General features: G+C 42.0%; 1 protein-coding gene and 1 non-coding gene across 8 annotated transcripts; both read right to left on the bottom strand.

Annotated features, from left to right (window-relative positions):
* Positions 1-294: 294 nt before the first annotated feature.
* eif4g1a (eukaryotic translation initiation factor 4 gamma, 1a) lies at positions 295-24,118 on the bottom strand. Of its 7 annotated transcripts, none has more exons than XM_030073821.1 (33): positions 23,652-24,086; positions 21,413-21,539; positions 21,230-21,313; positions 20,951-20,983; positions 20,383-20,403; positions 19,289-19,471; positions 18,369-18,468; positions 17,757-17,867; positions 16,964-17,115; positions 16,624-16,716; positions 13,616-13,691; positions 12,604-13,521; positions 12,423-12,508; positions 12,035-12,224; positions 11,309-11,442; positions 10,555-10,674; positions 9,644-10,033; positions 8,582-8,731; positions 8,193-8,429; positions 7,810-7,914; positions 7,020-7,301; positions 6,309-6,426; positions 6,043-6,145; positions 4,872-5,137; positions 4,577-4,698; positions 4,230-4,402; positions 3,925-4,050; positions 3,729-3,810; positions 3,426-3,524; positions 3,197-3,340; positions 3,002-3,083; positions 1,719-1,859; positions 295-1,560 (listed from the first exon to the last, which is right to left on the bottom strand). In XM_030073821.1, the coding sequence occupies exons 2-33, from the start codon at positions 21,485-21,487 to the stop codon at positions 1,379-1,381; spliced, it is 5,178 nt and encodes a 1,725-aa protein (XP_029929681.1). In that variant the 5' UTR covers positions 21,488-21,539; positions 23,652-24,086; the 3' UTR covers positions 295-1,378. The 7 variants fall into 7 exon arrangements, with proteins under 7 accessions (XP_029929681.1, XP_029929680.1, XP_029929679.1 ...); XM_030073820.1 differs by having other exon boundaries at positions 1,379-1,560; positions 24,033-24,118; XM_030073819.1 differs by having other exon boundaries at positions 1,379-1,560; positions 21,413-21,535.
* LOC115375924 (small nucleolar RNA SNORD66) lies at positions 8,028-8,103 on the bottom strand. Its single transcript, XR_003929756.1, has one exon. It is a non-coding gene; the product is annotated as a small nucleolar RNA SNORD66 (small nucleolar RNA).
* Positions 24,119-24,674: the final 556 nt, after the last annotated feature.

The following is a 24,674-nucleotide window of genomic DNA, read 5'->3' as shown; positions in this document are numbered from 1 at the left end:
CTTAAGGAAAACTCTGCTCAGCAACTTGATAAGTCTTTTATTTGCAATGCTCCATTTCCTCATCTTTCCAGTTTCCGATGCAAAAAGAAGCAATAATTTCTTAAATAATAAAGAAAGCAAAAAAAAAAAAAAAAAAAAAAAAAATATTTACAAAATTCCAATAAAACTAAATCAGTGGATTATCTAAAGCACCTCTCTGCATCTGGACAACTGCCACCTCTGCTGGAAAAGGATACATGGCATTACATCAGCAATTTGTTTATTATTTCTGAAAAATAAAACTGACAAAAAAACTTTTCATTATATATTTACAGAACGCTCCTGAAATGTGTTTCCACTTAAGAGTAGAAAAGGCTTTCGGATCATTTCTGCTTTTTTTTTTTTTTTTTTTTTAAACTTATATATTTCATCAAGTCAATTTCTGTAGGTTTCAAGTTTTAATGGTGATTGAGTCATTAAGTGTCCTCTACAGGGGCTCCCTGACCACAGTGGAGGGATAGAGCCCCAACAGCTCTGGTTAAGTACAGAAGAGGTAAAGATGACGCGTCAGTCAGGTTGGTTCCCTACTGGGGATGGGAGAAAGGATGGCTTAGAGGAAGCATTAAAACCACCCCCGAGTAGTCAAGGTCAAGGGTCACAATCAGTCCTCCGTGTTTCTATCCTCACAGGTCCCATTGTAGTAAACAGGAAGTGGAAAAAAAGAAAGACAAGCTTTGCTTAAAAACTCCATCCATCAAATTATGATTAGTTAGCAACATACATTTGTCTATCAATGTTTCTCCCACTGTATCATTAATAGAAACACACTTCAATCATGCTGCACACTTCAGTAAGGGACAAAAGACATTAAGAGTTCTGTATTTAGATATCATACTCATTATAGCATGATACCCATTTCTGGAAACACACTATATGACACGCCTAGATGTTTACTTGTGTGTCATATGGGATGTTAGGCAAAATAATTATCTAGAACCATAAAAAGAGCAGCATGTTGGTTTGTATTATTATTATTGTTACTTTTTTTTTTTTGAAAAAGTCAAAATGTCTCTGCAGTGACATGGGATATTTCACGCATAGTTAACAAGCAATCCTGCTGAATCATTTTTCAGGTTTATTTCATAAAGAGGACACTTGCTGTGACATAGGTGGTGGTGGTGGTGGTGGGGGGTGAGGAAGCAAGAGAGGGAGGGCAGAGAAAGAGAAATGATTGTTTTTCATGAGTCCTTCCCTCAAAAAAAGATTTATCCTCATTGAGGATTGATTGAGTCCGCCTCTTAGGCAATAAGTCCATTACTCTCTGCAGCCACCTGCAAAGCCCACACCCTGCCAAAGAGGGAGGAGGGGAAGGGAGGGGGGGCGGCATTCAGTTGAATCTTCAGTCCTTATCAGACTCTTCTTCAGCCTCTCGAAGCCAGGTGAAGAAGGCGGTGACTGATTTCAAGGCCACACCCTTGCCCGTCTGCTCAGCAGGGTCTTTGCTGGACTCCCATTTGTAAAACGCCTCCTCTTTGATGACATCCTCATCGTACAGGGTATCAAAGAACATGCGCAGCAGGTCTGCAGAGGACAACAAAAGAGGCTGATGTTGATCTAGCAGTGGCTGTTGTAATTAGGTATACTTCACCCACAGACTTCTAAAGTACAGCAAATGATTATTATTGTGAGAGGAGATTACTGCAGTCACACCACAGGCAGACAGCGACCAAGACACTCACTTGCTGGCTGCTCCATATGCACCATCAGCGCCTGCAGGGCATAAAGTGCCTGAAGCTCTTTCTGCTCGTCACACAGGTATCGCTGCAGCAGACTGGCCCTCTGGGTAATTTGCTCCACATCCACCTTGTATGGGTTCTCACCTGAAAAGAGGAGAGACAGATTTGGTCATCATTTAAAATGAAACTTCACTAGATTTAATGATTACTTCCGGGGCACTAGATACACTGATTTTTGCTTCTTGCTATTGAGTGTAAAATACTGAGAAATTGCCTATCAAAATATTTAAAAATTTACTTTGAATGCTTGCTCAAGCTGAAAATAGTCTGGATGTAGATGTACAATGGAAGCACTTGGAAGAACAATTTGGTTCCTTACAACTGACACTAATAATCAAATCTAATGATATTGATAAACATATAAATAATGGGGATTATAATTTTAAATGAATACTGCAATGATTTAGGCAAAATATCCTTTTCCTACTTACCCTTGTCTTACCAAGACAAGACATTTGATTCCGTTTTCACCTCTGTATGTCCACTGGTTCTGTTCCTATGGGTAGCATTTCATGTTAGCTTAGCATAAAGACTTGAAATCTATAGGAGTCATTAGCTTTGCTCCATTAAAGTGAAAAAATATACTACAGCAACTCTAAAGCTGTCTTACTTACACAATGCCTATTTTAAAACACATATCTTAGAATTTAAAAAAAAAAAATGTCAGCAAAGGATTTTGTATATTTAGAGAGTCTACATACAATCAGCATCTATGACCAGAAATAGTCATGTTTTGGAGCCATCTGGCTGGTCTCCAAAGTTTTGTTTCCAAATGAGTGAACACACTTTGTGCCAGATCTTCCTATACCTTCAGCAGCATGTGGCTCACTGCGACAGATGGAAATGTGAATAAATGAGTTCAGTGGTTACAGTTCCACCATCTAACTTCTCCAAATTTTTTTTTTTTTTTTTTTAAATTCAAGGTCTGTGTTTCAAACACATGATTACAGTGTGTAAGTAGGACAGTTTTGGAGTTGCTGTAAGGTTAATTCTTTCACCTTGACAGTGGTAGGCTATTGAATTCAAGTCTTTTTGCTGAGCTAACATGAAATGCTACCCATAGGAAGTGAACCAGTGGACACACAGAGGTGAAAATGGTATCGAACATCTTGTCTCAGTCTGGTTAAGTTGGAAAAAGGGTATTTTGCCCAAAACATTGGAATACTCCTTTAACTCAATCCAGCCAGCCGTTGTTACTTTTACCTACTTTAAATGGTCATACGTACATATAATGGCAGACTGACACACGGATGTCATCAGCGCACGCACAAACTGGTTGGCAGCAGTTTGCTGCTCATCCAAGTTAGCCTGAGGGAAAAAAACAAGATTTGAACGGTGAGGATACAAGTTACCTAATAGTGCAAACATGTTAAAAATAAATAAAGAAATGTTTAAAAAAAAAAAGTCAAATGTCTACACACCTCAACCCAGTCACGGATACGCTGGTTGTTGGCCTTGTCCTGGAAAAGTCTATCCAGCTGTTTGCTTAGCTCCTCTGAACTTAAGACCTTCTTCTTGTTGGTTGCCTCTGACTCTGACTGCTCCCCCACTGTGAACTCCACCTTCTGAAATGGGTGAGAAACAGCACATCAAGATATATTTTGATTCAAATTTATATACTTGAGCAAATGTAACTGCCTCCCCACTGACCTCATCAGTCACAAACTTATTGACATCCTCATGGTTGGGCAGGAAATCTCTCCAATTCAGCCCAGCCTCCATCCACATAGCCCCAACCTTCTTCTGGGTCTGATGAAGAATAAATAAAGAATAATTTCAGCAAATTCCTAATACCAAACTGATCAAAGTGTTACATCATAGACAGAGAACCCAATAAGGAACGTTGTAAAGTACTTAAGGAAGGTAACAGAATATCTGATAAGGCATTCAGGATGTAACAATCAGTTATATGGATATGCATGCCCTACAATGAGATTTTGAGGTACAACATACCATTCCTTTGCAAAGTGAGGTGAGGATCTGTACCAGCAACACGCCAGCCTTCTCCAGAGGCACTAGAGGCTTTGAGATCTCCCTAGACACAGAGTTACACAGGTTCAGAGGCCATTTCATATCTTTTGAAAGTCTTACATTATCACATGTGGATCAAGACAATTACTTCTAACAGACAAGTAGTATTAGGCCTCACCTGAAGAGCTGTCCCATGGGAATGCCTCCCTCATGGAGCATTGGGGTGATGAGCTCAGCCAGGTAGAGCCAAATATGGGGTATATCTATGGCCATGTCCTCTGCTGCCTCCAGGATCTCTTGTAGCCTGCAGGCCCAGAAAAATGCTGTTCAATCTCACTTCAGGCACATACTTTCTGGTTATCTACTCTAAGTCAGACATTCACACTTAACAAGGATGTGTTACAGGTGTAATTTTGGTCACCACTGTAATTACGTTCCTTAATAAACAGTGCATGCTGATTTTTCCTCCTCTCAAATGCTTACCCTTTATAGTACTGCTGAGTAGGCAGTATCCCTGTCTTGACGAGGTGGTGCAACAGCAGACCCATGTGCTCCCTGGCAATGGTGCTGCGTTCGAGTGTCGACTCTAGGCCGTTCCGCACAAACACAAAGAGGAGCGAGGCGCTGTTCAGCTCTGCCACGCACTGCGACGCCTCCTACAGCAACAGAGGAGGAAAAGGTTAGAGATGTTGGCAATTAGAGCCAGTCTTTGCTCTGGCAGGCATGTGCATGCAAGTAAAACCCATGCTGTTAATCCACAATTTACAAAGGAACAGTATTGTATTTTGGGTCAAGTGTTCCCATGAGTGTGCACAGTCCCATGTTTGTACCTTCAAGTCATTGATGTGGAGGTACTCTTCAATGATAGCAGTGGACTTCTTCTCAACCTCCTCTTCAGTCAAGGCCGGTTTAGAGAGAGCAGGGGGAGGAGTGGGGGCGCTTTCACGTTTTACTGGGGAGAAAAGTGTGTCAATACATGATTAAGTATCATTCCTTACCCCGATGCATTCTGATCTTCTCACTGTACATAATTCTGCATTACACTACTCACACAATCAGACGATCTGCTATTACATCACTCAGTACAATACTTTCCTTCCCAAATCTCCATTTCTGGGCTTGTACCTGCAGGCTCTTTGCTTGCAGCCCTGTCCCGGCTTCCTCTGTCCCTGTCGTCAGTCATGCTGGCCACACGGCGCACAGGTTCAGTTGAAGCCCGGCTGTCTCCCCCCCTTCCGCCACGTTCCTCTGACTCTCTGCTGAAGCTGCGCTTGCTGATTGGGTTCCTGTTGCCCCTGTCGTCACGTCCCTCACGTCCCTCACGTCCCTCACGCCGGTCAAAGCGGTCAAACCTGTCCCTGTCCCCGCCACGCTCACGGCTGGAACTAGACCTGAGATAGAAAGAAAAAGACACCGTCAGAATTGAGAGAGGATGTGGCTCTGAAAGGGGGAAAAGGAGAGAGGGAACAGGGGGTAGGTGGAAAGGGAAGATAAAATAAGCTCAAACTTAAATGACTGCCATGAGGAAGCTAAGAAAAATCCTGCTGGAATAATATTTTTTTGAAGTGTCTGTATATATGTATATGTGTATCTGTGTGTGTTTTGATGAAGAGCTTATGTTTGGCAAAATATTAAGCTGAATAACTGAGCAACTGCCAGATTTACAGGCTGACATCTTACAAAATTACAGATCTACCCTTGTGTTTCATATGGAAAAAAAAAAAACAGGTTGTAATTATTGTCACAGACATTGTTACTGTAATATTATTCATGATTTTCAGGGAAAAGAAAATCTCTGCATTGCACCTTTAAGTTTTGCTGAAAAAACAATTAAAATGCTGATGTGATTTTTGCTGACATCTGATAAAAACAAACATGTTTTCTTACATCTGGTGAGTACAATTTGTAGGCCAGAGTATCTCCGTAGCACCACATGTTTAAATGCAGCTCCTACAATTTGAATATTGCACTTGGCCACATTGCAATTTTGATAGTGTTAATTGTTCAGCCCAAATTTACACCATTTACTCGGGTTGTAAAAAACACTGTGTCATTGGCACAAAACACCTAGAGATGTCTCATGTCTATTATTAGGTGTTCATATAATCAAAGTTACAAAAGAACAAACTAACGTACAGATGTGTGTCCAGATGCATTGTAAGCTACTTAAACAGGAAGAGGAAGTACAGGGAGAACAGTAAAGAATGGATTACACAAAAAAAAAAAAAAATTGAGAAAGGGAGCAAAACAGGAAAAGGGTTCACTTGGTGAGAGGATCTCTGCAACTGCTTAATACCTCTGAGGAACTCGGTGGTCAGAGTCTGTGGAAGATAACAAGGATGCAGACTGCTGAAGAGCCGAGAAGCGGTTTAGGGTGCTGGTAGCCGGACGACCGGAGTCTGGAGGAGGATAAGATGGATTAATCCTCTAACCACAAAGATAACAAATACCAAGCCATCTTTCTGAAAGCATATGTCTGGAGGAGGAAATGGATGAATTAATCCCCTAATCACAAAAGATAACTAGTGCCATGCGGTGTTTTTCAAAGTGTGTGCGCTTTACCTTGCTCTCCGCTGGCTGGTTTAGCTCCTATTCCACCGCTGCTGCCTTTGCCCCAGCTGCCCCACATGCCTTTGCCACCTGGAGCAAGCAGCTGATTGTTGAAGTCCAGTGCGCCAGGCTATAGGGACAAATGGGAAAAATGAAGGCTACTCCAAGTTTCACGAGCTTAAATTGCATATGTTTTATGCAAGAATGCTAAAATGAAATATAAAAAATGCCACAATGCATTGAAATCAATATGAAGATGAAAACAACAACTGTAGACTCAGTACGTATGAGTGAGTGGGTTCATTAACTGAGCATCAAGAAACTACAAAACGTTAAAAAAAAAAAAAAAACTCAATCTTAAAAAGTAAAAACCTATATTTAAGTCTGCTCCAGACCTTTAACACCTTGAGTGTCTTTATATAGCCACAATACCTGTAATAATAGGTATACCTATAAGAAACCCATCTTCACTCTCTGAAACCAATGGTTTTCAAACCTCTTCCCTGGCACCCAGAATAACACTCATTTTCTATCCACCCAAGTGGGTAATTGTATACACCCTACAGGTTTCCCAGGTTTAGAATGTTTCCTGATTAGATAGCTAGAATTAACATCAGAAGGGCTTTGCGTCCCCACAGACCATGATTGAGAGCTAAAGCTGTGAACAGCCAAGATTTCAGCTGAGACTGGCAGTGGAAACACCTGTGATGAACTCGGTCGCACCTTTGTGATCTTGCTAAGGCGGGAGGTATCGATAGGTCTGTTCTTGGTAGAGATGGGCACCGTGTTCCACCCTTCATCCTGAGGCTGGCTACCCCGGCTGCCTCCTGGAGTGTGTGGCCCTCGGCCACCCATGCTCCCTCCCATCCTTCCTCCTCCATCCTTCTTTGAGAGGAGCTGCTGCTGGACCTTGATCTGCTCCCGGTGTTCCTCCATCTCTGCCTCCTTGTGGATTTGGTCAATTGTTTTAGGGCCCTGGTCTCCTCTGCGAGGCACCCAGTTACTCTACAGAGCAGAGGTTGGGGAAGGTAAAAACGTTATTTCAAACTATACTATATTTCAAGAGAGGAATGAATAAAGAGGGAGCAAGTGCTATAGAGACCCAGATACACATTAATGAATAACAGTACTCCCTGCTGCACCCAACAAACATCCTGTTGGATACATTTACATTTTTAATCTCTCCAAACTACTCAACTTCAGTTTTATGCACGTGTCATTGTATGCCGGCATCCTGAACATAAATGCAAGTGACAATGCCTGTTGATGAGTACTGATATACTAAATCAGCTGCTTAAACTGCTACTGTTAATCAGTGATGTTTTGCTCGCACTTATTAATTTGGCATTACTTGTGCTTGCACTGTTTTGTATTGTCTGCTGGATTTTTTTGCTCATTTGTAATGCCCTTTGCTCATTCTATAAATTTGAAATTGATGAAAAGCAAAATCAAGTCAAATAGAGAGGGAGGGAGGAAAAGGAAAGGGTTGAAAAAACGGGGAATTCAACCCTACCCTTCTGAGGTCCAGGACGTCCTGCAGCATGAAGCGAATTCTGGATGAGGTCTTTCTCTCCTTGATGATTTTGTCCATCTGGTTAAAATACTGATCCATGCGTGGCTGGAAGAGACACAAAGACAAATGTTGCTAAGCCTTGGCCATAAAATGTCAAAATGTATGTCAGTAAATGTGTAAGAGGGATTTTTTTTTCTTTTTTTTGCATAGAGAACAGTCTCCTCAGTTCCTCAATCCCATCATTAATAATCAGTGGCCCAGACACGTGGCACATAAAATAAGTCATCACTGGAGACACTTCACTGTGCATTTTCTAGAGACATCATTCACTTCCCATGACAATTCACCCTAAATATATACATGTCTAAGGACACCTTGGTTACCTTGGCCTTCTCAAAGTCCAGGTCCTTGCCAATTGTGGACAGTAGCCTGCAGAGGCATTCCAGTGACTCCTCATCGTGATTCTTCAATAGTTTCACCACACAGTCATGCATGATGGCCTCTGTCAGCATCTTCAGCTTGAACAGCTCACCTATGAACTTGATGTTACCCAGTGAACGTCGGCGGGCCTTGTCCCTAGCCTCCTCCAGCTCCACCTTCAGGCGCTCACTTTCCTCCTCCTGAGGAAAGATGCACGTTAACATGAGTGCTCTGTGTCGGGGAGATAGCTGATCATTTTCATCAAAACAGATGACACAAAAACAGAAAAACACACACAAAAAAAAAAAAAACAGGGTGGCTGTGACAGTAATATACAGAACACATTTCTTACGTCTTTTGCAGCCTCCAACTCCTTTTGCTTCTTCTCCAAGATCTCGTCGTCATCCTGGTCCTTCTCAAACTCCTTCTGGCAGCGGTTAAGCAGCAGCTTGCGGAAGTTCACAGTGGATCCTAACTTCTTATCTGTGGTGGGGACTTTCAACTGAAGGAGGAAACAACACATGAGTCTCAACACATTTTTCCTTGCCTCTCTAGTGTTTGTGATGGGGTTGGTTGCTGCAGTTTACTGCTGCAAGAATTGACAAATTCATGGTACTCCATGGTGTGTTGATTTTTTTAGATGCCTTATCAACTCACTTCGAAGGAGTTTATCTTTACTGATATGGCCCACTGCATCAGTACAGTACTGGACAAAATCCCTGATATCAGAACTGGTGCATCCCTGCATAAATTCAAAATTAATTTGAAATTGTGCACCAAAACTGTCTATTTTTAAAGCTAAATACACAGTGCTCAAAACCAATAATCGTCTCACAAGTTTTCTGTTTGTATCCAACAAACACAAAGACTACATGGTAACAGATTATAAACCCCTTTAACAAGGAAAAAAAAAAATCAACGCTGGATTTTGCTGACAAACTGGCTTTTGTGCTAAATTAAAAGGAGATACTTCAAAAAGATGTTTTTCTGATACCTTATGTGGCATGTTATGCTATGTTACAAAGATTTAGTCATCAAAAACGGCTATACATCACACATCCAGGCTATTTCAAGCTGAGAGGCTTGAAATAAGTTTAACTTCATTTGCCTTACTGCACTCTGAAAGAAAGATTTTAAAATTGTAAATAAAACTTCTATAGATGGCGCTGTCTTAAACAGCTGATCGGTATAAACAAACACTTTTGACATATTTCCAGTAGTATCCTTTTGCTTGCTTCTGTTTGAAAAGGGATAATCAAAAAACTGAGTACTGTCAAAGTACAGGCTCAGCAGGCAGAGCCTGACCACTCAAACAGGCTGACACAGGCACTTTTATTGTATACTCTGTATTCAGCATGCAAATTCAAGATTAATATTTAAAATAAAACATCTAACACACATATGAGTGACTTACCGCTATAAGGCAGCGGCACATGTTGGCATAGGCCACAGAGAAGTTGGGTTCGGAGATGGCCTTCTCAAAGATGAGGTCGATGACTCCCTTTAGCCTCTCCTCTGTGTCGATTGTTAGCTCAGTCACCTGTTTCATCAGCTGCTGGAACATCTGCGGGGTCAGTTTGTTGAGGATGCTGCGCACACGCTTGAACAGCTCCTGAGTCTTGATGTGCTCTGGGTCATCTTCCTCAGACTCTTCTGGTGCACGGTTACGGGTAGACTTCTTCACAGAGGGCTTCCAGGCCTTCTCAGCCTTGTTGAGCTGCACGTCATCGTTGAGGGACATGCTGGTAATGATCTTTCTGGGTTCTTTCCTCTGGCCCTGTTGGGAGCGACGTGGCCCGGGGGGCTGCAGGGAAGGCAAATTTGGAGATGTTAGTGAGGTGAAGCAGATAACGAGGATCATTAACAGGAACAGTCCAACTACTGATAAGTGACTAACCCTGTCCCATTTGAACCACTTCATTACTTCTCATTAGGGCTTTGCAATATAGACAAAATTGGTATCATGTTAATGTTTTTAGAAAGCTGATATCAAAAAATGAATATCAAATTGAATACGCAATTATATCTGCTAACATCTGCAAAATCACATACTAAATAAACCAGTATCACATATAATTACATTACAATATAATGATTCAGCAGAGACAAGAAACAGGATCTGTCCTTCAATGAGTAAACTCTCTCCTCATGGGGAGAAAGGAAACACATATATACACACACACACACACACACACACACACACACACACACACACACACACACACACACACACACACACACACACACACACACACACACACACACACACACACACACACACACACACACACACACACACACACACACACACACACAGCCACTTACTGGGCCCCTTGGTCCTCCTGCTGACCTGCTCCCAAGGTTCCCCAAGTATGAGGGAGTAAAATCTGGACCGACGTTCATCAGACGAGCTGGGTCAGCTGGACGCAGAGGAGTCTTATTTGCCTACAGGGATGGTGAGTGATAAAATGACCTCCTTTAATATACAAAACCTGGTGTGCAAATGATGCCACTAACCAACCTAACAAATGCAATAATCAGCATATTTCTATGAACATACTTGTTTTCACATAACACAAGGACTGTATAAATTTGAAGTCCATATCTTGTATCAGAATTTGTATTACTTTTAAGAAAGCCAGTTTGTTCTAATTATTATGCACTTTTATGTAGGACTGATCCAAATCTAATCAGATCATCTATAATTCTAACCTGTAACCTGTAACTATGAAGTTTCTATCATCTATTGTTCTGAGTTATTCCAACTATAAAAATCTGCCTAAAAATAAATGCTATGCATAATGATGTGTTTTGAACATGTGTAAAGGTGGTATTATTCTGACTGTGCTATTTCCTTTCAATATTGTATTAGTGGAAATGTTATACTTTAAAATTACTAATGATTAAAATACCCTCCCTGTTAAATGTAATAGACAGAATTTAGAGATACTGAGCATCATAAATCACAATAATAAATGCAGTTTGAGCCCTATTCCAGACAGACGTTATGCAACTGCAAATACTAACAGCTCAGTCGTTGTCCCCTCCAGAATGACACAGTGTTCAACATGTCACCCACCTTGTCCAGCACAACATCACTGATGACAGGCAGGCCCTCTGGTTTGTGCATACTAGCGCTGATAAACTGGAAGCCCAGCAGGAATTCTCTGTCGTACCGCTTCTTCTCCTCTGGGTTAATCGGCTTCCATTGTTCTGGGAGATGTGTGAGACATGCACAGGATTTAATGCGGTGTGCGGTATTTTATTGCCCTCCTTTGTCCCCCATGCCCCTTCTTCACGGGGAGATGAGAAAATGCACTTGTGGTAATAGTCGCTCAAATGGTATGTGTTAACATTTGACTGTAGAGATGTCTAGAGCCATTATCAGAGATGGGTACTGGAACCTGGTCAAGGCATTTAAGTAATTGGATTGGCTACAAAATGCCTGATCCATGTGTTTTCCCTATTGTGCCCAATTTATGTCAACTGTCAAAAGACCAAGTGTTGCAAATTGTCATATTCGACAACTGGTTACAGTAAACAAAATGAATGAGGAGAGAAGCTTGGTATAGTTATGTTGGCCGGGTGCAGTTATTTCACTTTGCCAAATTTAATGTATTAATGTTTATATTATGACCATGAGAGGAAAAAGCCATGGCATAGGTATATTTTCTGAGAGCAAAGCAGACACTCAATGCTGAATGACTAATTAGGATTGGAATAAAAAAAAATAAAAAAAAATCTGTATATCCTTAACAAAAAAAAAAAAAAAAACCTGCATCAGAGAATTCTTATCATGCCTCACCTTCTTTGTACTGGTATTTCTGCTCGGTGGGCTCAGGTGTGGTTTTAGGCTTGCTAGGTTCTGCATTCTGCTTGTCCTCTTTCTCTTCCCAGGTCTCATCTGCAACCTCAGAGGGAGGGGCAGCTGGGGCGGCAGGGACAGAGTCAGCCTGAGTGGAAGAGGGTTCAGAGGCAGTCTTGTCCTCCTGTTCCTGGAGGGAGGAAAACAGGACAATAAGTCTGAAAAACTATATCATAATAACCCATTTTCTATTCACTGTGGATGGGACTTGTGAAACCAAATATGCGTCACAGGAATTAATTGTTAGGGCTCAGACTTTAACACTGTGTGCTTTGTGTGTGTTTCTGTTATCTTTCATCAAAATGCTCCCATCTAGACTGATACACACCTCTTTGAAGGCATCCGGGAGGTCTCCACTGGCCTCCTTCTTGTTAAGCTCTTTCATGTTCCTCATCTTTGGCACAGACACAGCAGCTTCACGGCACAGATATGATGCTCACATTAAAATCTTTAATAAAAAACAGCTTGAAACACTCACAAAATGTATGTAAAACTGGACTCTATCCTACCTTGCATAGTAGATTCCTCTGCGGGGCAGCTGACAGAGGCAGAGGGGTCATCCTCACCTTTCTCTTTCTCTTCTTCCAGTTTCTTCTCCTCCTTCTGATCCTGGGCTGGCATTGCCATAGTAGCCACGGATGTGGTTTCCTGAGATTGAGAGGTGTCTGACTTGGCGACAGGTGTAATGTCTGGAAATGCCATATCCTCAGACAGTTCATCAGTGTCCTGAGGAAGGCCATTGGAGAGAAGAGGCTCTGCTGTGTGAGCCGGTGTGGGTTTGGCCTCAGGGGCAGAGCTGGGGGCAGGATTCTGGGTCAGTGGAGCAGCAGGTTCCTGTGCAGAGACTGGAAGCTTGACAACAGACTCAGAGGAGGCTTCTGCCGCTGCCTTTGTAGCTAGACTAGCAGCTTCTTCAACCGCCATGGGAGGAGGGGTCTCTGTCTTTGTGACCTCAACTGCAGGCTCTGGTTCCGACTTGGTTGTGGCCACCGGATCCTCCTTTTCCAATTTCTTCACCTCCTCCACTTTCTTCTCTGGTGCCTTCTCAGCTGCTACTGGAGCAATCTGTGGATCCTCCTCTTTGGCAGGGATCTCTTTTGCTGCTGATGTCACAGCCGGGCCAACAGGAGCATCTACTGTGTCACCTACTTTAGCTACTGTATCTGCAAGAGGAGGGGTGCAGACTGCAGCAGGAGGGAGGGAAGACGGAGGCTGCTGGTCCTCTGCCAGCGGGGTCGGCACCTCAATAACTGGCACAGAGGCCACACATTGTGTGGCCAACTCTGTGGGCGAAACCGTCTGGCTGTCCATTTCCTGTTTGGCCTCGACCACAGGTTCTGGGTTCTCTGTGGCAGGAGGAGGTGGGGTTTCAGCTGTGGGCGGAGGAGGTGGGGTTTCAGCTGTAGCAGCAGGTTCCATGTTTTCATCTGGGAGGTAAAAAAGGTTAAAGGATGAAACAATAAGCCAGATGAGGGGCTATTTCATGTTTTTGGCAAACTAGATCTGAGAAGAGGTATTCACCTGTTCTTGTCACCGCAGTGACAGGTTGTGTAACTTCACCGTTGGTCTGGGTAGCTGCTCCATCTGATATGGAGGCCTGCAAACACAAACAGTTTGAGTATTTAGAGCTTTGGTACCATTGCTTTAAAGTAACTAAGTAGCCCACAAGAAAGCCACATCTGAAAATGCTAGCACATAGAATTTTGTTTATATTCTCTACATATTTATATAACTTATTTAATGAAACCTGTGCCCATGGTGTGTTGTGTTGACTGTGAAAAGCTCGGATGTAAACATACAATCAACCATGAAAAAAACAAAGACATTTTCCAAAAAGGCAACACAACCAGTTGTGTGATATATTAGACCAAATGAAGTAAGATGCTGGGGGCCCATGTGGCCCAAGTTTCACTAGTTTGGCTAGCAAGCCTGAGCACACTGCAGCGGCACATCTCCAGAGGCGAGTCGTTTTGTTCAAACAAACCAAACGCATATAGTTTCCACAGCAAGTACACTGGCTGGTTTAGTTAAAAATTTAACTTAACTCCAGTACCCATCTGATTTAAAACATAAATGAATAAATAAATAAAACCCAAGACATTAAACTGAAAATCCAATGACACTGTGTTACAGTCTTAGAAATGCCAGCATTCTCAGATAAGCCAACAACCAGTGTGGATGAAATTATTGTTTAATGCATCAGCTGCAACCTTTCTATCAAACTGGAGTTTGGACATTTAAAACCCGTTCTGTTCTTTGCTTCTGTTCTTCTTGTAAGAGTGAATCACTTTTGTATGAGGGCTACATATACTAACACAGAGAAGACAATGACTGTAGACTTCATCATTACTTTATATGGTTGGGCAGTGTGCACTGAATTGGCACATGACGATGTCCACAGTGAAACATTGTGAGGGACAATGGTATGGCTGTCCGGGGGTTGGGGGATGGGCACAGTTATCAGGGATCCATACTAACTTTTTCAAATGATGATTAATGCATTTTTACTTAAATATTTGCTTTACTTTTAAAAAAGTACTGATATTAGTAACTTTAATTATTTATATTTATTATAAACTCTGTAGAATTAGGGTTCGAAGTTAAACAGGTCATACTTCCGACCTTCACTATTTTAAATTGCTGAGGAAACAATTCTCTCTTTCAAACAGCTGTATTTATTCAGGTTTCTTTCCAAAAACAAAAGAGATTACATATGTATGCCTTATGATAACGTAATAAATTACCTTTGCTCAATACTCATTCTTACTGAATACAGCTTGAGCGCATCATAGCGTATGTGTAACAGAACTCACTATAACTTAACAGTAACGAGGAGTGTTATCGCTTGCAGTTTTGATGAAGTCATAGCTTAGTGAGACCCGGGACTCACTCAACTCAGAGCCGGTTATGATCCTCATCCCTGTTCAGTTCTGCACTTGTAAGATGAGTCCTGTAAGATGTAGTTCTCGTGTGTGTCATTTTCAACAGTGCCTCGTTAAATAGCACAAGCGGTATTACTGCTGGCATGACAGAGGCAATGATCACTACCATGGCAACATTTCAATATGAGGCTTTGCTGTATCTATTTTTTCATACTTTCCAGCCATTTCACCGGGTGATATATGGTATATGACTGTATTTATGTTGAAAAAAAAAAAGTAAAAGCTGAGATGCTGGTGATAGAAGTCATAGTAACATGTATGACATTGTCTACCCTGCAATGCTGTGTTTAACATGCAATTAGCCCACTTAGTCAAGTCTTGCTGTGCTTAAATCATAGGATAGTTAGGAAATAAGCGCCCTTTGTCCATAGATTCTGCATACCTTGCTAGAGGACCCAACGACACTGTGTCCACCCTACATCCCAATGATGGCGGCATTAGTTGCTGGCTGAGCATTGATGTGACGGTGGGCTCACCTTTATCATCGAAACTAAACCCAAAATAATCCCAAACAGGGGCCAAAGGCATTTTTCTTTACTAGTCCTTTAACATTATCTCAACCACTTGCAGGTGACATCTTTCTAAGGTCAGCTGCCTGTTCCACCAGTAGAGACTAATGTCTGGTAGCGCATGAACATGTGCACTGTAATACATCACCTCAATACAGCATCTCTTTCTCAGTTTAAAAGGAAGAGTTGTGTCTGTATTGTTGATGGTATTGAAAGTCATACCTTCAGCATCTCTAAATACTCTGGTATACTGTAATATCTTGACACTGTGTGAGCCTCTTTAGAATCATATTTTTATGGGTCTTGCACCTCAGTCGACTACAGGGATGGCCAATGATAAGGCCTACTAACAGTAACAGCAAGACACTGAGCTGTAGTCAGCCCCAGCAGTGGAAAAAAACTGGTTGTAGCTGATCCAGATCCACAGTCCTTTCAATTCATCATTTTCTATGTGGCATGCAAATGATAAGAACATCCCCAAATTCCCCTTTCATCCTTTCAAGGGTCCAGGGCTGACTTTAGGCATTGCCTAAAAGGTCCACTGTATTTCACTAATGATGAGAAAGCAACCCCACTTGGATGGAATGCCTTGAAAACTGAAGTTCAAGGGAATATAGTCAACCTACCAGCAGCAGTGCTGGCACAATGCAGATCGATATAACAGATAGGGTGTATATTTCAAATCAAATTCCTCAGTTTTCCATCAATTTCAGGAAAAAACTGCAAAAGCTTTAATATAATACTTTTGATATAAAATTATCTCATAATTACAAAACTGTGATAACGTAATTTATCCCTTAACATTATAACTGTACCATCAAAATCTCAAACTGGTGCATCCCTACCACAGGATGGCCTCAGGGTGAATAACTCAAAAACAAAGACTAAAAACCTGTCCTGCACCACCAAACAAGAGTAAATGTAACACAAACAAGTGACATTATAATTACAAGTTACATAAAATCAATAATTTTGGCATGACAGTATTTAAACAAGTGACGTGGGCTCTTGAGAACATATGAAGGTCACATTAGCACATGAATTAGGCAGAAGAACCCCAAAAAGACTGATGTCTTACCTGTGGGGGAGTTGGTGTGGAGGTGGACCTTCCACCTGACATTATTTCCTCTGTGATATCGCGCCCACCCTGATTGGGATCTCGTATTGTGATCTATCGGAACAAAAGGCAAGTGTTAGCTAAGTTTCCACTTTGCAACACCTGCCCTATAATAAAATACTCAGTGTCACTGTCCTCTCAACACTGATCTATAGCCAAAACCCATCATAATGAGTGCCATTGTTATTTTGAGGTAAAAGGGAAAGTTCCACATTGAGCAGACAATACAGTTTCTCTCCATTCAATTCTTTTGACCCCAGACAAGAGGTGGCATCCGCTACCCTTTGTTGTGACACACTACCGGTTTGCGTTCCCTCTTGGGTGGGCCTTGTGGCTGCACCGGTGGTTGCTGAGGAGGCGGAGCTTGTTGCTGCTGCTGGGCGGGGTTGATCATGACTGGCGCAGGCTGGACAGATGGCGAGTATTGGGGCTGAGCTGGATAGTATGCGCCTGCTGTATGGGGAAAACAGAAAAAAAGGCACTGATGAAAAAAAAAAAACGAGCACACCATGATGAAAGTTGTAGCTTCACACTAAAATGACTGTCCATCCAGGATTCAGAGATTTTTCTTCTGCAGTTGTGACTGAAAGTTCTTAGGAGGCCATGTAATTCAGAGAAATTGCATGGCAAATATGATGGGATATCCAGAGTGTAGCTGGTGTTCAGGTACAGGAAGGACATCAAGATGAAGCTTCAAAGATTTGCTGGTTGATAAGTGACAAGACAAATTGTCAAAATCGGTCAATTTGGCACTTTTTGGCAACTGTTTACTTGGGAAGTAACACACTGCAATCACAAAACTGAGAATTCCTGTTGGGACCGAAATGGAGATACAAAAAACAACAACAACAACAACAGACCAGAACAAAAACTAAAAAAAATAATAAATCAAAGTCCACACCAAGACCCTATGTAAGATCTACATAGCAAGATATGCACAGACAAATACAAACTCATACACGTATAGAACACCAAAGTTCAGTTGTAATTCTAAAACTGTATGAGCAGGCAAACACCATCGGACATAAAGTGGTGCCACACAGATTCTTGCCACTGAAGCCTGCTGGCCAACATAAAGCACACACACTACTCACCGGGGTAGCGCTGGGAGGTGAGAGGAGCACCATGGAGAGAGAGACGCCCGTTCTCTCGCCCGCCCCCTCTCCCCCCACCACCCCGCCTCTCCCTCGCAGCAAGAGAGGGCTCTGAACCAACGCCGCAAAGGAGAGGAAGGGAATAAGGGACGGGTAAGGGAGGAAAGAGAAGGAGGGAGGGCAGGAAGAGACAGATGCAGAATGAGTTAATGAGAGGACCCAGAGGAAGCAGGGTGTTACGGCTGTGTCAGGTGTGACTGCAGATCGAAAGAACACAGACCAAGCCACAATCAAGCGAGACCTCACACAACTGGCCTGTCACCACATAAAGAGGTGGTCCAACCCAGAGACACACACACACACACACACACACACACACACACACACACACACACACACACACACACACACACACACACACACACCCTGCCAGGCAAAACCAGGACAGATCCAGATATAAATGGATATGGATTAAAACAAGAGGTGTTCATTTTAAATCAAAGTTGAATATGGGTTTCTGTTATCTGTGAAAGCTATCATCCTCTCTGGCTGGTTACCGTCCATGGTTATGGTTGTACTTGGCAGGGGTTGGTCTAGAGCAAAACCTCGTACCATAAGCAGGGTATTCAGCAGGGCTAGTTCCAGGATAGAAGCCTGCCGTGCCACTGGTCACAGGATACTGTTGAGTCGGAGGCATGTACGGGGCACGATACTGCAGAAAAACCACAAAGAGAAAATGAAAGACTTAAGTAGAAGGGCCAAGTTTGGATAACTCAGTTGTGACCGCTTCAAGTCAATCTCTGCTATCTCCTCAGTCTTGGTAATATGCAGCAGCAGATGTAGGTGACTTGAAAGGGCAGATATATATTCCATATATCACCCATTTTCCACCAGAGGAACTGTCCCTGGAGCACAAAACTCTTGAGGAACTAGTAACTCTTACCCCTGTTTGTACTGTAGGAATCAGTTCCTGCAGTGCTCCAGGGGTTGAGTTCCTGAGTCCCAAAATGGTCCCTGTAACAATTTCCTGGGGGCTGCCAGGGTTGAGTTTAAATACTGAACATCCCTGATTGGTTGAACATATCATGCAAGCAGCCCAAAAGGGGGATATTGAAATAATTAAGTTTGTAAACAAGCGAAAAACATACTGTTGTCACTGTTTGGGACAGCATGCCATGACATAACTGAGTTCCATTACTGCATGTAAAAACAGGTTAGCTTTTGCTTTGCTAGCATCCTGAAGTTCACATTTTTAACCTCCCCGCATCTCCTCTCCAACGCCAAATGCAGCATCACAGCAGTGCTGTATAATGATCATAAACATAAACAGCATACAGAATGACTAGACACCACCATATTTGCATAAAGTTCACCATTCCGAGAGTGTGGTGGTAACACAAGAGCTTTGGGTGCTTGCTTTACCCCAGAGCCCTCTTTCAAGAGCAAGACACAGGAACCCTGGCCTTATTACTTTTTTGTGGAAAGGGAGCATAGGTGTTGTAATTAGCTGATGATTATAAACATGAACCAACCTGTCCAGAAGGGATGAAGTAGCCCTGAGGGGACCCAGCAAAGGACAGCTGCTGCTGGGGAATCATCATCATCGTCTGGGAGCCAGGTGGGTAGAGATGAGGGGGTCCTACAGGTCGTGGGCCACTACTGGTCTGGACCCTAGGAGCACTGGTGGGCACTGCCGGCCGGTTCTGATAGTAACCCTAAAGGGCAGACAAGAGGGCACGGGGGAAAAAAATAAATGAACAGTCAATCAGTTGAATCTCTTTTGGCCTAAATAATCCTAATACTTTGTGTGTGCAAACACTGGAAATTACAACATAGTATGGTTAAGTCCTAATAAGCACTATGTTTGGAACAGGGCTGGATGATATGGACAAAATCAAATATCACATCATTTTTGACGAAATACCTTGTATTTTGTTTACTATTGAATTGAAAATTTGTAAAGGTTCCAAATAAAGGGAGAAAAGTAAAATATATTTAAGTACCTTTTATTTCTCAAGTATGTAGTTCAAAATGTAATAAGAAATAGGCCTCTTCATGTGGCCTTTTTATATATACTATTTATTCATATAATTTACTGAAGATGTGCTATATATTAATATATATTCTTATCGAGATGTGAAATGACCTATATTGGGATATGAGATCATATCGCACAGCCATAATTGTGACACTACTGTCACACTATTGGATGACTATTGGTCCTTTCATAAAATATTTACAGGAGTTTTCATACACAATTATTAGTAATGTGCACATGATGACAAAGCAGATTTAGGCAAATAACAGAACAGTTACAACAATGTATTAAGTTGAGAAAACTGCATCTCTTTAATGTAATGCAGTCTAATCTGCATATCTAATTTCATATCATGATACTGATATAATATTGATAATACTGCCCAGCCCTGGTTGGGAATGTGGTGGTGTCTTCACAGGGTGTATATTTGCTGAAAGCAGTGCACTCACAGCAACTGCCAGTGTGTGCGGCAGGTTCAGTTCTTGGGTTACACTTGGTCTAAACTGTATTGAATTTCAGTTCTCCCTACCCCAATGAGATTAGCCAAAGATAAGAGGGAGCAGGAGGGAGGAATTGAAAAGCTGTTACCTGTAATGCTCTGTATCCACCCTTCAGCCGCACAACATATGAGCAGAGAGCAAGAGAGGGAGTGAAATAAAGGTGAAATTGAGGACAAGAGAGAATGTGGAAGGTTGAGATGACAAGACGCAAGGTGGACGAGTGTGAAAGCAGCAGGCTATCACTCAGCCATGAACAGTAAGCTCAAACAACAAGAGCTGCACATGCACTTCAATAACAGAGTTAAGTGTAATAAGTTGCTGAAGTTAAAAAAAAAAAAAAAAAAAATCCAGGCAGGACTACCTATCTAGTGGTTTAATTAAAGTATTTTTGTTGTCATAGCCTAATCAGTACTGTGATTACACAACTAATCTTGAATTGGTGTGTTAAATGTTTGCTTATTCTTACAAAAAATGTCACCAGTAAAGAAGTGAAAAAGGCTATTGCATTGTACACAAATGTTGCACAAATGTGTGCAAAAATAATGTACAATTTTGGGGGATCTCAGTTATAGTTTCTCCTTGAACCCTTGGACTGAATGCATGCACTACACTGGCGAAACAGAGGGAATTTGAAGAAATGTGAACAGTGTTAGTACCTGTTGGTGTAAAGCACGGGGCCCTGCAGCAAACTGGGAGGACAGCAAAAGAGAGGAAAGAAGTCAAGACTGACAGCCAGAGAGAAAGGAAGAGCAAACAGGCCTTCATACACACACACACACAATTTGAACCTAAGCACTGGAGACGGCCTTGTCAGAGAATCTATGTGAAAGAACAGGGATGGGTGGGCAGGTCTTGGATCAAGCAAGACATATATACTTTGATCGTGACAGCAAAAGTGGACAGAAAGAAAAAAAAAAACATGCAGTGAACAATACCTGTCTTGGTTGTGGTGCAGAGTTCATTTGTGGAGGTGGGGTGGCAAATACAAGAGAAGGGGGCTGTCCCGGGGCATAGGCAGCCTTGAGAGGGAAGAAGGGATTAAAAATAATTGTTAGACAACTTCATGCAAATTGTAACCTGTAAATCAAGCTGGATCCTATCCTGTCACTGGTTCTCACCTGTGTCAATCCAGGGGAAGGGGCAGGATGTGGGACAGAGGTGGGTCCCGTTATAGGCTGCGGTGGTTTGTTCATTTCACGTGCTTTTGTGGTTCTGCATTAGGGTGGCGCTGCCTTGCCAGCCTATCTAAAGAGGAAAGAGATACAAAGAACTAAGAATCAGCCATACTGCAACTGAAAGGCAATGAGTTTAAGCTGATTAGATAAAACTTTTCCTTAAGTGAAGATCTTTGGTGACAGACAGTAGTGTGGTATAATGTCTGAATTTGACAGCCATGCCGGATAGATATCACGCAATTTTGCCCTCAAGCCTAATATTTGAGTGAGGACTAAATCTAACCAAGCAGTGAGGGTGTGGTCTATGTTTCCTCCTATGATAACAGGGACAGACACCCTCCCACAGTTTTGTTCCACTGCATACTGCAGTGAAAGGCATGCAGGCTTTAGGAACTGTGTCACTGTCCTTTACAAATTCCTCGCTCAACTTCAACCTTCATGCAATCATGTGTTGCGAACATCTACTCTGACAAGTCACTCATTCGTGCAGACACAGGGCTGAGATGGTTAAGTAGCTTGAAAAAGAGTATATCTTAGCAACAATCGGTGCAAACCCAAATTCAGCTCAGCCACTCATTGACTGAACAGAATGGGTCAATAAAAAAAAAAAAAAGCATGTCCCCCATTAACACCAACAAAGCAAAGCAGCAACATTATTTTTCTTTCAAATAGTGACCCAATACTAACTGAGCTGTTTTTATGTTCAATTCCCTGCACAAAACTGACTACTATAAAGTCACTTGGACTGGCCTGTTTTTGAGGGAGTTTAGGAAAATGGATACCTCGGGTCAAAGTTCATTTACTGTGTTACCAATGGCTTCCATGCCCCTGCTAATGCTAGCTATGTCTGAGAAGAATCAACCGCCGGTCACGTTAAATCAACATGCATTCCGGATGCAGGCAATATTAAAACCATAAAGCTTAATGATGTCCGAGTTTACACGAGTGCCAAATACAGCATGCCATAGTTAATACAACAGCTCAGACAAACATGATCAAATCGCAAGACGTGTCACACCATCCACCTGCTGAGACGGTGCGTTAACATTAGCCATCGTTAGCTGCTTGCTAGTGCCATGCTGTCTTGAGACAGAGCATCCATGTAGCCTACAAATCTACCATATGGCTCAACCGGCGATGGGTTCATTAATTATGTCGGGAGAGCAATTTAGAAAATGTCAGAGTATTTATGACGTGACAAGTCAAACTGCGTCTCGTTGCATCCCGTTATGGGACGATAGGTATTTTTTTTTTTTTTACTGGCCCGCTAGCTCGATTCCTCGCAGGTTAAGTTAACCTAGCTAGCCGACAGTCGGGCGACGTGTCCCACAGTCACTGACATTAAGCTTAGTTTCGCTACGTGGCTGAACTTCAGGATACCACATTTAAACTGGCGTGAACACACAATGATGGTTCTTCTTAGTTTATGCCAATGCCCTTTCAAAAAAAAAAAAAATAAAATAAAGCACCCAAAAATACAAAAAATAAAAATTAAGTCAGGCCGAGCTGAAACACTGCAATACTTGATACCGATTTGTAGGTTAGTTGAGATAACTTTGACGTTAGCCTTAATGCTAGCTCCCACCAGGTCCCTCAACGAGTATTTAATTACAGGCCCAGGCAGACACTCAACAAGCAAATGAATTCAGTAACTTGACGTGTAATGGGGCTAAAAAGCTAGTGAGCTCTTGATTTTTCAAGTTCAACAGTTATCTCCGGTTGCGCCGTTATATTTAGCTGTTGACATCGCTGCGATGCCACTACACTTTGGCGTTTGGAAATTAGCGTTAACGTTACACATCTAAAACACAGGACCCGCTGGTTATTACCTCGTGAAAACCACGGATAACCAGATGAAGATTAGCCGTGACAAAGCTGGCTGTCAGTCAACGCTGAACAAACAGCCCGAGCAGTAAATAATGTTGACAAGTTCATGTACTCACTTTAATAACCTGCTTTCACTCTTTCAAATCATTTAACTGGCTGTTTTAAGCGACTCGCCGTGGTCTTCAGGACGAAATTAGCTAGCTAAGGTTAACTAACCTTGTGTGCAGAATGACAGCCGGCAGGGCCTCCTCAGCCAGATAGCTAACGTTAGCTAGTGTGCCTTTAACAAAAACTGCAGCCAAGCCTGAGTGAGCTGGAGAGCTAGCCTCATCAACGACTAAGGTGTTATTCTTACCGGGAATCAATAATGCCTGTGTGGTTAGATTGGAAGACGGGGAATCAGCCACTGAAGCCCTATCTTCTGTTAAAGAAAACAGAGGTGTTGTTTTCTTGTCCTTTACTCCAAAAGGAAAGTGATGCCCTTCTTAGCTATTGACTTAGCGAGCTAGCTAGCTAGCTGGCAGATGGAGTGAGTGCTACTACTGTCACTTGCTATTTAAATCCCCGGAGCGTGCAAAAGTGACAATACACAAAATCAATATAGCACTTCAGGAGCACTATTGGCAACTCCGATGGCCCCGAAAAAAGCCTCTGGACCGGAGGTCCATGATCAAGGCGTCGATGGTGACGGATTGCCGGTGAGGTATGTACACAACGGGCGTTTCAGTAGGCTTACAGCGAGGCCATAGTGCGATGTTTCTGGTCTGGGGAGCCGGTGCGCCTAGCGAGTCGCATGGTCACTTCCGGGAATATTAAAATTTGATGCCGATTCCTTGGTCATGTGACACGGGAGATTGGAGATTTCATTAGAATCAGAAACACTTAATTGTTATTTATCCATTTATTTATAATTAATTTATCGTCTTAGTTATCATTGTCATTATTGTTATTATTATTATTATTATTAGTAGTAGTAGTAGTAGTAGTAGTAGTAGTAGTAGTAGTAGTAGTAAAATATTTTTTCTCTCTTTTGCACTACTTTATATTTTAATGACTTGATAAAAATTATATATGTATGTATGTATATACATACATATGTGTGTGTGTGTGTGTGTGTGTGTATACATACATACATGTGTGTATATATATATATATATATATATATATGTGTGTGTGTGTGTGTGTGTGTGTGTGTGTGTGTATGTAAAAAAGCCTTTGTTTTATGTATAAATATGTGCATTAATCCTACTTGTGCATTAATGGTAGTTGTAAAAACGTATGTGCATTATGTATAAATATAATTGTTAACAACAACAACAACTACAACAACTACAGAAATAAGAAATTGAGAATATTTTTAAAAAGTATGCTCATATAC

This window comes from Myripristis murdjan, chromosome 17 (assembly GCF_902150065.1).
Source record: "Myripristis murdjan chromosome 17, fMyrMur1.1, whole genome shotgun sequence".
In the NCBI taxonomy this organism is placed as follows: domain Eukaryota; kingdom Metazoa; phylum Chordata; class Actinopteri; order Holocentriformes; family Holocentridae; genus Myripristis; species Myripristis murdjan.
The sequence above is the reverse complement of the archived record's forward strand: the minus strand, read 5'-3'. Positions and strand labels throughout refer to the sequence as shown.

Coding starts and splice junctions, on each gene's coding strand:
- eif4g1a (XM_030073820.1), bottom strand. CDS start 21,487: ATGAACAAACCACCGCAGCCTATAACGGGACCCACCTCTGTCCCACAT. Junction 10,034..10,554: donor CAGGAGGACCAAGGGGCCCA/GTAAGTGGCTGT, acceptor CCTTCCCTGCAG/CCCCCCGGGCCACGTCGCTC. Junction 4,699..4,871: donor TGCAAGCAAAGAGCCTGCAG/GTACAAGCCCAG, acceptor TTTTCTCCCCAG/TAAAACGTGAAAGCGCCCCC.